Source organism: Athene cunicularia, assembly GCF_003259725.1.
Source record: "Athene cunicularia isolate RWA chromosome 4 unlocalized genomic scaffold, athCun1 chr4_part1, whole genome shotgun sequence".
NCBI classification, from domain to species: domain Eukaryota; kingdom Metazoa; phylum Chordata; class Aves; order Strigiformes; family Strigidae; genus Athene; species Athene cunicularia.
In genome coordinates, this window is record NW_020799098.1 from 33,570,045 (window position 1) to 33,586,010 (window position 15,966).

General features: G+C 39.0%; 1 protein-coding gene across 8 annotated transcripts in view; it reads left to right on the forward strand.

The window, feature by feature from the left end:
* Nucleotides 1–172: 172 nt before the first annotated feature.
* Nucleotides 173–15,966, forward strand: part of FAT1 (FAT atypical cadherin 1) — a 112,179-nt gene continuing 96,385 nt past the window's right edge. For all 8 annotated transcript variants that reach the window (XR_003398187.1, XR_003398186.1, XM_026846588.1 and 5 more), the window contains exons 1-2: nucleotides 173–262; nucleotides 7,067–10,355. Coding sequence is in view for 6 of the 8 variants with exons in the window: in XM_026846588.1 (XP_026702389.1) it covers nucleotides 236–262; nucleotides 7,067–10,355 (3,316 nt within the window). In the remaining 2 variants the exon portion in view is untranslated. The remainder of the gene's footprint in view (nucleotides 263–7,066; nucleotides 10,356–15,966) is intronic.

A 15,966-nucleotide genomic window follows, 5' to 3' on the forward strand; every position in this document is an offset into this window, starting at 1 on the left:
GCTGCGGAGCGGCGCCGGCCCCCCTTCCTCCTCCTCCTCCTCCTCTCCCCCATCCCCGCCCGCCCGCGGCGCCGGGCCCTGGCGCCCCGCTGAACTCCCCTCCCCGTCCCGCGGCTGCGGCGGAGCTCTGAGAGCCGGCGAGGTTTGAACCGGCAGCTCGCTCCTAAGTTGCGTCGAGGTTGAGGGGTGGCGGTGATCCTCTCCCCTGGAGGCAAGGTGTCTTCGGGTGCATCTGATGGGCCACTGCAAACTTAATTCCCCGGTAAGCCGGCAGGGGCGGTTCGTGGCGAGCCAAGTACCTTGGGGTGACTTTCTTCCTTTGTTTGCACTTGAACTCCGCGTCCCTCGTTGCGTTCCTCTCCGGATTCCTCCGAAAGATAAAGGGCAGCGCCCGCAAGGACGCGGCGTTCGGCAGCGGCTCTCCGGGAGATCCCGGCGGAATGCCTCAGCCGGCCGCGGCTCTTTCTTTCCTTCCTCTTTACGGCAGGTGAAACAAAACAAAGCTTTGTTTGAAAGGTGTGCCTGTTAATGTCTTGGTGCCAGTAAGTGACGGTGTGTCTTGCTGATGATAATATCTCCCGGTGGTAAACTTTTTTTTCGGAAACTCATTAATAAATTAGAAATGCTTCCTTCAAACAGCAGGTTTTCATACGGTTTAAACTACTTGCATGCAAGTTGTTTCTAGGTAGTTACACGGGGAATGTTACTTATATTCTACCACCTATTGCTGCCTTTCTGTAAAAGGAAAGAATGCTGTGTAAAAGACGTGTATTTCCTATTTACTTGTCTAAGCATGTGGAAATACTCTGCTATTTACTAAGTAAAATACCTTACTTCAACTCTGAAGAGTAATGCATTTCAAGTTTTTGTTCTCTGAGAAATCCTAAAATCTCGCTTCTAAGAGACTGAAAGGCGAGCTTTAGTGGTATTCCCAGTAGTAGGATAGTCTCCTGCTTTTTATAACTTAGCACGTGGAAGATCTTTCTGTGGCTGAATTATCACTGCTGTCAGTGCAAGTAAGCACTTTAAATGCTCAAATATTTACATCATCTGTATTTTTTTTAAGTTTAAAACTGAGTTCAAGCTCAGTAATACTATTTTTGTCCTCTCAAGCTTTAAGGTGCCATGTTAAATTTTGATCAAACTCTCATTCACAGAGATAGATCTACTTTTTCTGGCACAGCTGGTGAGTTCAGTATTAGATACACTAAGAAGGAACTGCTATACAGATAAATAGTCAAAATTCTCTGTGTGAAACTTTCTGTCATTCTCGATTCAGAATCTGCGTGTTGTTTGAATACATCTGCTGCATTTTCCTTTTAACAGCAACGATCTCAAAAGCATAAATCAAAGTATCTCGTGAGATTAAGTCATAATGTAGAGAATATGAGTATAAAATTTACTGGACTTTAGTCACAAGTTGAAACTGTTATGTTAATCTCTGTGACAACGTACATTTTTTGAATAACTTACCAGCTTTACTAAAGTAACGTTACCATATGCTTTCATCATGTGAAATCATAATTTTCTAAATACCAGAACAGACAGACACCCTTCCTTCCCAAAAAACAAAAAAATATTTTTAAGTTTTTGATTGGAAACAGCATACTGGAAGAGGTAAATTTGATTTTTTTTCTCTATTCAGACTACATAAATAATTGCATTTAAGCATTTGAAAGAGTAGATGTACAATGAGTACAGCCCACAAAGCCACACAGTCTCTCATAGACTTCTACAATAGGAAGCCTGTCATGACAGTTTAGTTACTGCAGTGATAACTTTTTACAGTGCATGTCAAAAGGCATCAGTTGTGTATGATCAAAATTGATCTTTAAAGGAAATAAGTGATATTTCGATTGGTGGAGGCATTTTAGTGTTAATGTTACAAATGAAGGAAGCTGGTGGGTGCACATATGGGGGGAAGCCCCCACCACGTTTGTGATTTCAGTAGACAAGCATTATGGAAACAGCACTAAAGAACTTGTTTTAATCCTCAAAATGCTCTTTGTGTCCCTAGAGTGGTGTAACAGGCCATAATCACAGAGTCTCTAATAGAGTTCTGCTAATGTAAATGATGTAACTTACTCTTACAGTAGGTCTTTCTGGGCTGAACTGGTAGATCTTGTATGTAGAAAAAGGGTAGCAGTACGACTGAGACTCACTGCAACTTGGGCTGTGTGGTCTGATTTAGGTTATTTTTCTGTGACTTTTGATTGCTGGGGGAGTAAATCTCTCGGTGTGTGCTCCCTGTTACACTATGTAGAAGATGAGCTTGTCGTTTTGTTAGCTTGCTTAGCATTGAGATTGCCATTTACCAAATTCTGTGGGTTTTGCCTAAAACTTTAAAATCTCAAACTATAAACTTTGAAGTCAAGATACTGTAAACATACTGCTAAGAGAAAGAGTCTTTTATACGAAGACTATCTTATTCAATTCATCTTCATTTGTAAGTTATCAATTTGAGGTCCATTTCCTCAAACCTTTTATCTGAAGATAGTTCATATTTCAAAGTCAGGTTAGTATTTTTTCCCATATACAAATTATCTTAACAGTATCGATGTGTTAATTGTTTTGTTAATGTTGTAAGTAAGTAGTAAAAGTGTCTTATGCATCCCAGCACTGAATATGCATCTAAATAAAAATGACTTGGATATGCCTATAAATAAATACTATCAAAATAGTAATTCCAAATAGGAAATCAAAGATTGTTTGAAAGTAGCTTTTCAGAATGAATACGGTGTGCACTTTTTAAACCTAGGGCTATGATGTTTTGTTAAGCAAACAGTTGACTTATGTGTTGAAAATGGATGCAGAAAACCCTAAACTGGTCATATTCCAAAAATAATAACAATTTTAGGAGTTCAAAGTGTAGCCTTTGGCTAAAAATGTTTTTGAAATTCAGTCATTCTGGCTCACTGTAACAAGCCATCAGAGTTCATACCTAACACATTATCACTTTATCTTAACACTTTCATACTTGCCCCTAGTAGTTAACTCTCTATACAACTGGCATGGTTTAATACTTTAGATATTTATCAAAATTATATTATGTTGATTTTTGGATAATCCTGGATCAACATTTTCTAGTTTCTGGTATCTCTGTAAATTCACAGAATCATCTAGGTTGGAAAAGATCATCCAGTCCAACCATTAACCTAACACTGACAGTTCCCAACTACACCATATCCCTCAGCGCTATGTCAGCCTGACTCTTAAACACCTCCAGGGATGGGGACTCCAACACCTCCCTGAGCAGCCCATTCCAACCCCTAACAACCCCTTCTGGAAAGAAATGCTTCCTAATATCCAGTTTAAACCTTTCTTGGTGCAACTTGAGGACATTACCTCTTGTCCTGTCACTTGTTCCGTGGTTAAAGAGGCTCATCCCCAGCTCTCTGCAACCTCCTTTCATGTAGCTGTAGAGGGCGATGAGGTCTCCCCTCAGCCTCCTCTTCTCCAGACTAAACACCCCCAGTTCCCTCAGCCGCTCCCCATACAACCTGTGCTCCAGACCCTGCACCAGCTTTGTTGCCCTTCTCTGGACACGCTCGAGTCATTCAATGTCCTTTTTGGAGTGAGGGGCCCAAAACTGAACACAGGAATCGAGGGGCGGCCTCACCATTGCCGAGTACAGGGGTCAGATCCCTTCCCTGTCCCTGCTGGCCACGCTATTGCTGACACAAGCCAGGATGCCGTTGGCTTTCTTGGCCAGCTGGGCACACTGCTGGCTCCTGTTCAGCCAGCTGTCAGTCAACACCCCCAGGTCCCCCTCTGACTGGCAGCTCTCCAGCCACTCCTCCCCAAGCCTGTAGTGCTGCTGGGGGTTGTTGTGGCCCAAGGGCAGCCCCCGGCATTTGGCCTTATTGAAACTCTCCCAGTTGGCCTCAGCCCATGTCTCCAGCCTGTCCAGGTCTCTCTGCAGAGCCTCCCTACCCTCGAGCAGATCAACACTCCCACCCAACTCGGTGTCATCTGCAAACTGACTGAGGGCGCACTCGGTCCCCTCATCTAGATCATCGATAAAGATGTTAAACAGGAGTGGCCCCAAAACCGAGCCCTGGGGGACACCACTTGTGACCGGCCACCAACTGGATTTAACTCCATTCAACACAACTCTTTGGGCCCGACTGTCCAGCCAGTTTTTTACCCAGCAAAGTCTGTGCCCATCCAAGCCTTGAGCAGCCGGTTTCACCAGGAGAATGTTGTGGGAAATTATGATGAGATGGAAAATATGTTGTGTAACAAAAATGACCAACTTGTTTTTATCTGACATGGTTAACTGTTCTGTTGAGAGATGCTCTTAAGCTTTTGATTGTGACTCAGCAAACCTTAGAAGTTCCTGCTGGGGAATGGCTTCTCTTCCCCATAGTTAGATCATCATGTGTCATAGGCTGCCTGTGGCCAGTTCTCAGTGGACTCCACTTGAAGTTGTTACAGAAAAGCAGGAAAAAGTGCTTAAGGTATTATGGTACAGAAAAATATTTACAGTAATGGTAAAACCTACACATGTGTTCACCTTGAATTTTAATGAGGAGTTTGGATATCTTAATACCATCTAATATATTGTAGCGGGCTATGCGTTGTGTCTAATGTGCCTGAGATGTGAGGAGCAAATGGTAAAAGATAGAGACAGTTACAGTGTTTTACTGAGTGAATACACCACTTCAGACGGTTTGTTATAGGCAGTGAGTTACAGGATGTCGTAGCATCAGAGGTGAAGCTGGGTTTTGGACGTCAGAAGAAATTAAAAAAAAAAAAAAAAAGGAAAAAATCCTAGTGTAATTGAAGGAGAAAAGAGAGAAAGATCTGATCGTTAGATAGCTTTTGATAATAGACAGCTTCCAAAATTCCAGCAAGATGAAATAAAAGAATCTGTTTCTGTTGATAACTTAAAAATGATGTAATGATTTTGTAACGTGTCTTATGGAACAGTCTGATGGCCTCTTAAATTGCTCTGAAGTATTGATATCAGTTATTTTTATTGCAGGGTTTTGGTTGGTGGGTGGTTGGTTGAATTTTTATTTTTTAATAGAAATGTTCATTTACTTGGCAGTACGTTAGGAGGATGAAGCCTTGGAGACCCAGGTGTCTTGTTCTGGAAATAAACAATCATAGCCTCAAAGTATACAGGGGAGGAATAATATTGTTAACTTATTGAAATGGTGGCTGTTCCAACCTCACACTCATTTGTCTTCTCAACCTTTCCTTCATCTAGCGTTAAGACCTTTTAAGTAGTGGCTCCAGATAGTGACTGACTTTTGAAAGCTCACACAATTTTTATTGTTTGCTCATTCACATTTTAGTGTTTGCTGTGGTTATAGCTTTAATCATGTAACTTAATTGCTAGATTTGGAAGACAGATGCACTACTTTTTTCTTCTCTCTCAAAAGGATTCTAGCTAAATTTTCGTTACTTCTCTCCAGTATTCCCTATAGTTTGTGTGGATCTGAGTCTTAAATTCTTCTCAAAAATCATTGATTTACTAATGACTGGCTAAATTAGCTTCTACTGAGGTTTTGAAGTGAACAGTTGACACAAGCAGATTCATTTGCTCTTATGCTTTCTGGTGGGCAGAGGCAGTCCATGAAATTTCAGCCAATGAGATCTCACATGTATCAATCTGAGCAGGTAGGAATTAGGGGAGAGAGACATAACTGTAAGAGGAAAATGTGAGTGGAGAAGGGAAGACAACACAATGTGATACCTTTTGAGCTGAGATGAACAGAACTAGTGTGAGGGTAAGCACTGAGCGGAGGCTGGCAGCCAAAGATAGAGTGAGGACAAACTATGGCGAAAAGGTCAGGAGGAAAGAAGGGTACAGGCAGGAATTAGTATGATTAGGAATTAGTATGAGTTGTATAACAGTCCGACCAGGAAAAAAAATGCTGAATGGGAGATAAGGGAAAAAAATATTTAGACTAAATAGGGAAAGGTAAAAGAAAAGATTGTGTACTACTTGATGAAAGGAATCAAGTCAAAGGTAGATTACTTTCTACTTGCTGGAAATAAATTTTTTCCCCAAGATTATGTTAAAAGCTTGGGCTTGTGGAGGAAGCAATTCTGAAGCTTTGATTTGTTATCCTGTGAGACTTTGGGAAAGTGAACCCAGATGAAGGTGATTCCAAAGGTCTTGTTCCTGAGGTATCTGACTTTCTTCCTACTGCAGTCTTGCCTGGATTTAGGCATTGGAAATAATACAGTGACTTCTTCAGAAGGGAAGGCCACCGAGGGTGTGTCTCCATGTCTGTCTTGCTGTTCCAGGCTCTTTACCTGTGTTTGAGAAACGTGTCTTAATAGTTCCTCCAGTTACTTTGATAGATTCCTGTTCTCATAGTTCTTGATACTAATTTGTTTCAGATCTGTTCTAAGAGGGAAATAAAGCAATATGTCTCGTTTTTCATTGGTTTTGCAACTTAGTGAGGCTTGATAAAAATTATGATATGCACTGCTATCTACTACTCTTATGAGGGTACTTAGAGCTGGAGAGAATACACAGTATACAGAATTATTCTCTGTTTGTAGTTTTTATAATTCTTAAAACAGGTGCTCAGGATACTTTGAAGAATTCATGGTAATTTCAAGCCAACTCTTGCAGTTTACTTCCACATCATTGTACATCAGCCATTTTACAATCTTAGAGTGAAATGAGGGAGAAGAATTTTCTATAGGAAGATAATGTCACATATGAATTAGAGGACTGGAGTGAATGTTCACTACTCCAGATTAGTTCAGATCTAGTTTGCTTGCTTATGGCAGGCAGCACTGATGTATTTTGTCTAACATGTTGTTTCACGAAGTTGTTCACTTGAAGTTAGTTCTGTGTCTTCCCCTTGTGTCATGGTAGTAATTCCTACACTTTTGGTCTTGCGGGTTCTTGGCATTTTTTAGGTGTAATTTATCTGCTTTTCTACTTCTGTAAATCATGTTGGAATTTAATGCAAAAAAGGTTATAACATAGGTGTGTAACTTGTAGTTTTCTTTCAAGCGTGAACTCTAAACTAAATATCAAGGTAGTTTGAATTATTATATATATGGACAGTTTTAACACATCTCTCTCTTGTTTCAGGGTTTCTTTATAATTGCTGCCATGGGAAGATACTTGACTATGCTGTTGCTGCTGCTGCTGCTGGTGCAGAATTTTGGAAACTGTGAAGGAAATCAAAGGCCACATCATGCTCCACCAATGCAGTTTACACAAGTACAATATAATGCCACTGTGTATGAGAATTCTGCAGCCAAGACTTATGTTGGGCATCCAGTGAAAATGGGCATTTACGTTACAAATCCGTTATGGGACCTAAGATACAAAATTATTTCTGGTGACAATGAGAACTTGTTCAAAGCTGAAGAATATGTTCTTGGAAACTTTTGCTTTCTGAGAATACGGACCAAGGGAGGAAACACAGCTATCCTTAACAGAGAGGTGAAAGACCATTATATGCTGACTGTTAAAGCAGTTGAAAAAAATTCAAATGCTGAAACACGCACGAAGGTGAGGATACAGGTACTGGATACAAATGACTTGCGGCCTTTGTTTTCTCCAACATCTTACAGTGTTTCTTTGCCTGAAAACACAGCAATAAGGACCAGCATTGCAAGGGTTAGTGCAACAGATGCAGATATAGGAACAAATGGAGAGTTCTACTATAGCTTTAAAGAAAGAACGGATGTGTTTGCTATACATCCAACTAGTGGAGTGGTAGTTCTAACTGGTAGACTTGACTACTCAGACACTAAGCGTTATGAGATGGAAATTCTTGCAGTGGACCGTGGGCTGAAGCTGTATGGCAGCAGTGGCATAAGCAGTATGGCAAAACTAACTGTTCATGTAGAGCAAGCAAATGAATATGCCCCTGTTATTACAGCTGTTACATTGACTCCATCAGAATCTGATAAAGATCCAACTTATGCAATTGTAACTGTAGAGGACAGTGATCAGAGTTCAAATGGGGAAATAGCATCATTGAATATTGTTGCAGGTGATCCACTTCAGCAGTTCAAAACAGTGAGGTCTGTTCCAGGAGGTAAAGAATACAAAATAAAAGCTGTTGGTCACATCGACTGGGAGAGCCACCCTTTTGGATACAACCTTACCCTTCAAGCTAAAGATAAAGGAAATCCCCCACAGTTTTCTTCTGTAAAAGTTGTTCATGTGACATCACCACAATTTAAGTCTGGCCCTGTCAGATTTGAAAAAGAGATATATAGAGCTGAAATAAGTGAATTTGCCCCTCCAAACACACCTGTGATAATGGTGAAGGCTCTGCCTAGTTACCCACATTTAAAGTACGTATTTAAAAATACACCGGGCAAAGTAAAATTCAATTTAAACCCTCACACTGGTCTTATTACCACTTTAGAACCCATAAAAGCACAATATGCATCCCATTTTGAACTTGAAGTTGTGACAAGTGACAGAAGAGCTTCTGCAAAAGTATTAATTAAGGTACTAGGCATGAACAGCAATCCTCCTGAATTTACTCAGACATCCTATAAAGCGTCCTTTGATGAGAATGTGCCAGTAGGTACTAGTGTCATGAGAGTAAGTGCAAAAGACCCTGATGAAGGGGAGAATGGTTATGTGACCTATAGCATTGCAAACCTAAATCCACTGCCATTTGTGATTAATCATTTCACCGGGATTATTAGTACCTCAGAAGACTTGGATTATGAATTGATGCCAAGAGTTTACAATTTAAGGATTCGAGCATCTGATTGGGGTATACCATATCGTCGAGAAGTTGAAGTTCCTGTTACTATTATTTTAAATAACCTGAATGACAATATACCTCTGTTTGAGAAAATCAATTGTGAAGGAACAATTCCCAGAGATCTTGGAGTTGGAGAACAAATAACAACTGTATCTGCTATTGATGCTGATGAGCTCCAGTTGGTGAGATACCAAATTGAATCTGGAAATGAACTGGATTTATTTAGCCTAAATCCAAACTCTGGAGTACTTTCACTCAAACAGTCATTAATAGATGGCCTAGGTGCTAAAATGTCTTTTCACAGTTTGAAAATTACAGCTACAGATGGAGAAAACTTTGCTGAACCATTGTATATCAACATAACTGTAGCTACTAGTCGCAAACCGGTCAACTTGCAATGTGAAGAAACTGGTGTTGCCAAAATGCTCGCAGAGAAACTCTTACAAGCGAATAAATTGCACAGTCGTGCAGAAGTTGAGGATGTTTTCTTTGACACTCATTCTGTGAATCTGCATACACCTCAATTTAGAAGTACTCTCCCCAGTAGCATTGAGATAAGAGAAGACCAACCTGTGGGCTCCAGTGTAATACTTATGAATGCTACTGATCTTGATACTGGCTTCAATGGAAAGCTAGTATATGTTATTTCTGGAGGTAATGAGGATAGTAGTTTCATTGTTGATATGGAAAGAGGAGTGCTGAAAATTTTATCTCCCCTTGACCGAGAAGTAAAAGATAGATATACTCTAAATATTACTGTCTATGATCTTGGAATACCACAGAAGTCTGCCTGGCACCTTTTAGATATAACAATTTTGGATGCTAATGACAACCCACCAGAGTTCCTGCAAGACAGCTATTTTGTTGAAGTGAGTGAAAACAAAGAGCCAAACAGTGAAATAATTCAGATTGAAGCTACTGATAATGATTTGGGGGCTAATGGAGAAGTGAAATATTCTCTTCTTACAGATACAGACAAGTTTACTATTAATGCTGTGACAGGAGTTGTGAAAGTTGTAGGGGTTCTGGATCGTGAAGAACAGCCTGTCTATTTCTTGAAAATAGAGGCTAGGGACCAACCTACTGAAGAACCTCAGTTATTTTCGACAGTTATTTTGAAAGTGTCTGTAGAAGATGTTAATGACAATCCTCCTAAATTTATTCCTTCAAATTATCATGTGAAAATTCGAGAAGATCTTCCCGAGGGAACTATTATTACATGGCTAGAAGCCTATGATCCTGATTTAGGCCAGTCAAGTCAAGTACGATACAGTCTTTTGGACAGTGGAGATGGCACCTTTGATGTTGACAAACTAAGTGGAGCAATACGTATTGTACAAAGACTGGATTATGAAAAGAAACAACTTTATAACTTGACTGTGCGGGCCAAGGACAAAGGGAAGCCCATTTCATTGTCCTCTACATGTTATGTCGAGGTTGAGATAGTTGATGTGAATGAAAACTTGCACCCTCCACGGTTCTCTATATTTGCAGATAAAGGGTTTATAAAGGAAGATGCCCCTGTTGGCTCCTCAGTAATGACTGTATCTGCTTATGATGAAGATGCAGGACGAGATGGGGAGATTAGATATTCTATCAGAGATGGATCTGGTATAGGAGTTTTTCGAATAGATGAAGAAAAAGGTAAGGTGGCTTTCTGTTATTTTTATACTGTAAATAAAATCACATGCCAGCAAAGAGCTAAGAGAAGCAACATTGTCACAGTTGACATAGACATTCTTGTTAGGACAAAAAGACATGACCAGTAACGTGTATAGTCCTGTCTACCACTTCGGTGAAATTACATGTATACATTTGATAAGTAATTTTCCTCTGTTGTCCTCATTTCTATCCAGCCTACCTAAAGCCATTCTTAGATCTTAAAATCTATGCCACCTGGCAAAAATAAGAATACTGTTGATATAAAATGAAGGTCTGCTTCATATGAACACTGATCTTGGGGACAGTAGGACTGTGAAACTAAGGCATCAGACTGCTTTCTTCAGGGATTTTTATGCTTTATAATCTTAAATGACATCTCTGTTGCTTCATTCACTAGAGCTTTGCATGGGTTTGATATTGCCATACATTCTGGTTTTGGTACTTGTCTTCCAAACTTGTTACAGATGCCCATCTTTAAGTAAGCAGTGCCTTCTTCATGAAAAGGCTTCTGTCAAAGACAGTATAGATGCAGCCTTTAAAAAACCTCGTATGAATGAAGCAAACTGAACTATTGATTTATTTCATTAATAGTGCATAAATTAACATGCAACTGTGAGAGTTACTCCAGTGTCATGTATTCAGAAGAAACATAATTATGGTTTCTGTAAAATTCTGGTGCTGACTTCTGACATTATGGTTGGACATTATGTCTCTGATGAAGATAGAGCATTGATATTGTGCTGCTGTCTAAGCACCTTAAAATAAATCAGGGAGGAATCTTGTGCAAAATTTGCCAGTGGGTTACATGTAGGTAAATTATGACAAATGTGATTGATGTCCTACAGAAAAAATAACTTGTAACTGAGAATAAAAATGGACATAATACCTGGTTCATCCAGTAGCCATTCTGTGTGTTCTATATGTTTTCCACAACTGTGAATGTGGGTAATATGGACTCACAAAGTCACTTTATTCTTCAAGGTTTAGGTGAACAAACTGTTACTGGCAATATTTTTTCTTCTATAGGAAATCGGTTATTAATTTATGTAGTTTGTGGCTAAAGAACCAATACTAGAGCTTGAAATGTAACAGTGCTTCTCTTAGCTTTGCTTTTGACAAATCGCATAGTTAAGATCGTGGAACAGATTTTTCTAAAAATGGAAAAATGAGTACTTTCCAAGACTTAGTAGTTTCACTCATAGGTATGTGTAAGAATATTCATGTATCATTATGCCTTTCTTTTGACATAAGTACATATAAGTTTACTCTGTGTTACAGTACCTTAGAGAAGTGTCTAATTGTCCTACAGGATGAATCTGAATTTTGTAATTTATTGTCCAAGTGATAGATAACAGTAATGAGAATGAAAGAGTGAAGAAATATATATTTTTTTTATACCAATATAGACACATGTAGCTATTTATGTGTACATGGAAAAGTATGTGTAATTTTCTGACACTACTACTGTGGCAGAGTTAGTCTGCATGTATTGCCTCCTTATTCTTTTAGCACAAGGCTAGTTTGCTTTGCTGAAGAACTGGTGTGAGTTTTGGGTATGTTCCCTTTTATCTGCCAAATGTACCAAGTTGACAGAACTTCAGACACAGCCAGCTTCTATTTCATAATCTTGTCCAGGACAGTGGCTCTGTATTTTCAAGGTGGGGGAGAGGCAATGTCTATATTCATATCTGATATCTAGTGTTTGCATTTCTTCAGGGGTGAAAGTAGAGGGATTTGGTGGGGAGGGGGTGATGGCGAAGAGAGCTTGCTAGCTTTTAATCTTAGTGAACAAATTCCACTTAGGACACAGATGTGGGGAAGAATGTGTGTATTTGTGTTTTTTCTGTCAAATGTTGATCTAAAGGAACCAATGAAAGAACATGGAGTATCTACAATGGAGTATCTTGACAATGTAGTTCAAATTTTGTCTTCACACTTCCCGCCCCCCCCCCAAAGAAGCCAATGGAATTGTTACAGAAGGCACTCTTTATACTGCAGTACCTGAATAATTGTCATGTTTTTCAAAATGGACTGGCCTTGATACAGGGAGCAAACTGATAATTAGCCAAGAAAGCATGTTAAAGCATTTTTGAAAAAGAGTATCTGGCAAGCAACTCAGTAACTTTTTCAGTTTGCTAAAGGGTTCTTCTGACTTCATCCTTGAGCTGCATTTCTCTTTCTGCTGTCTTTAGAAGTACCATACTACACTTTCAGCTCAAAGATTGATAAAACTGGATCTAGGAAGTTGCTTGGAGTCAGTGCTTAACTATTTGGTGTCTAAGAGGAATCAAGGACAACAATCACATTTGCAGAAAGAATAGATGATTGGTGATGGAAGTATCAAATAGCTATTTCCATACATGGAATTTTTGCTAGCTTATCTTTTCCATGTTAATGGGGTTTTAAATTTTACATTTCAAAAGGTGGGAAATTGTATTAGTGTTTGATATTTCTACCTGTAATTCTGGATTTTTTCACAAGAGAGTTTAATATGTCTTTGCCACTAACTCAAGTACTTTTTTCTAAGTCTTACTGTTGGTCAGGGTCTTCTGGTTTTCATAGGTTCTGTTTTCTTCAGTCCTGTCCAAACAGTTAGAAGTAAATCTCTTAACAGGAAGCCCTAATACACCCATACTCCCAAACTCAGGAGTTGCTTTGATTACTTTGTTGCCTGATTGCTTTGATGCTTTTCAAAAAGACACAGAAGAAAGTACATGAGGGGTTAATTTGGTAGTTAGTCCTATTTTAGCTTTCATGTAAGTGTTCTTTACCCTGAAAAGGCAATAATGGTCAGGAAAGGAGGAGAGCAAGATAATAGTAGTCTATAAAATTGCAGTGGTTTCTGTACCACCTTATTCATATCACTGTTTGTTTTTTGCAATGCAAGAAATAGGGCACACACAGTTAACAGCCTAGAAGGAAGTATTTTTCACATGAAGTATAATAAAGTCATGAAACTCATTTCGCCAGGAAGTTAGAGATCGAAAGTATGACCCCAAAAAAATAAATGATACTAATGAGATTATTTTGAGGTTCTGCCTCATGCTATCTCCAGCTCATAAATTGTGAACTGGAAGCCAAGTGGGATCATCACTCGGTATATAAGGATTCAGAAGTATAAAAGTGCATTTGACCGTTACTGTACAGAGATATTAAAATTACATAACAAATGGAGACTCTGGGTGTATTATAACAGTATGAAGGGGAAAAATGTTAAAACAAGATTTCTGTGCAGTGAATTTATACAGCAGAGTAATTTGTCCTTTAGGTATGTGTGTTCAGAAGTTGGAATTTAAGATAGCTTTTTATGTGTGAGCTAGACTGAAGTCTGCAAATTGACATGATCAACTGGCTATACAAATTGCCTGTTAAAGTAGCTGTAAAATATTTTCCCGGAGAATTTGATAAGGAGTTGAGCAGATTTGGATGTATTAATAATAGAGTGCATTGTGTTGATAAAGATCCCAGTGTACCACAAAAAACCCCTACATACACCATCTAAGTCCCATTAGCACTGAGCAATAAAAGTGAGATAAATCATGTCAGTACTGTCATTTAGAAGAGCTCTAAGGAATGATAGAAGCAACTGATGGAGGAGAACCTAATGCAGGAGCTATGTGGGAACCAAGGCAGTACCGAAACCTCTTCCTTTCTTGTCCCAATTCTCATCTCAGCAGGCAAGCAGGGAAAAGAAGGTCTTCCTGTTTACTTTTCAGTTGTCAAATATAAGGATAGAGCATTTTCATTTAGTATTTACACTCTTCAAAGGTGAAATTAAAGATGAAAGTTGTAGTATGTAAAGTGATAGTAGAAAGAATTCCGAGTACTTCTTCCAGTTGTATAGGTGAACAGGACTGGGCCGGATGTGACACTGTCATGGGAGCACCAGCACATGGTGAGCAAGTTTCTGCGCTGACTTTCAGCTGTAAAAATCAGAACTGTTACTAGTTTTGCACAATATCTGGCCTTCTTCAAAGAATTTTTGCCAAGCAGACACTTCCTTTCCTTGAAATATCAGGGCTTCTAGCTTATTACCGAGAGCTGTTTTTTATCTTGTTCCAAGGTTCGTCTTCTGGTTTTTGATTTCCTTTTTAGTGCTCAAAATTTGGATAAGCTTTGGGGGGGCAGCCAGTAGACTTTGTGAATGTAGATGCCCTGGGTCATTTAGCCTAAAAAAGGTCTCATTGCAGCATTTGTAGAAGATAGGAGCCCATCCTGGAAGCTGATGTTCAGAAAAGAAGGAAGTTTCAAGAGTCATGAATTCTGTGGTGTGCGGTTGTGTTTAACCAGTTGTGTACTGGAGCGGTTGGATTTGCAGCCCTTGTGCACCCAGGTGTACACATAGGCTTCATGCAGTAAGATTCCCCTGATGACAGTTTGTTTGAACTATTTTAATAAACCATAGTGAATTTTGCAAACTCAGTTATCAGAAACCTTTCAGTAAGTTCAACTTGCAAGGCTACCAGCAGGTGTTTTCTAAACTTCTGCAACTGAGGATATTTCCCAGTGCATAACCTAGTTCCAGAATGGTGTTAAGGGTGATGTGGCAGTCTAAACTTCATGCATTATAACCTTATATTACTTGTGTTTAATCCAGTAATACAGTTATTTGTTACCAGGAATCTTCCTGTTCTTTCAGTAACCTGAATTTAAGTTACTAGGCCAGGAGTGTTATGGAATAACAGTAATTCTGTTCTAACAATAACAACAAAGTTTAAGATGATTAAACTAATTTGCTGACTTAAAAAGAAGTAAGTATGACTGACTGTGCTTTATTAGAACAAAGGTCTGTCTAGCCTGATATGCTGTCTCCAGTAGCATAAGAAAGAATAAGAGCAGGGCAGACACACGATACTTCCTTCTAATACTTTTCCAGTCTCTGATTATTTTCTATCTGGGGAGTTTCTGAGTCAGATGTGGTTTGTAACCTTTAGCAGATTTATCTTTCTTGTGTGGTCTTCCCTTGGAACCGTGTAATTTTCAAGTGTAACCTTGCTACCATGATAAGGAAAGATTATTGTTTTTGGCAAAGAAAGGAGCAAGTAAAAAAAAAAAAAATTAACAGGGGCATGTAGAAGAAAATTAATTTTATTGCACTATCTCTGTGTGCATAAAATGCCATCAATAAAGCTTAATGATTATGAGACACTATTTTTAATATTACCAGAACCATTTCTAGCTGGGAAGACAGTAATTCATTAAGGAGAATGAATTGGTTTTTAACCAGATAAAGCGAAGTACTGAATTATACTCTTAAAAGGTATAGAGCATTGCTAATATATAATAAAGATGTTAACATTTCTTTGTAGTGTTCTCATAATTGCATTAATCAAAATGCAGGACATGATTAACATTTCTACATAAAGGGGTAGTGTCAGGTTCAGTTTCTTCAGGGATCTTTGGCTTTTGAGCTTTTTACATCATTCCTTCACTCACTGTTGTTGAGTTTTAATATGAAGACAGGCATTAGCAAAGATTAAATACTATGATCATCAGTGGAGCAGAACGCTTAAGTACATACTGGAAAGCTATTAAACTAGCAGTGTTGACTGAAACGGAAGCCAACTGGCCTGCATCTATCCTAACAACTCTC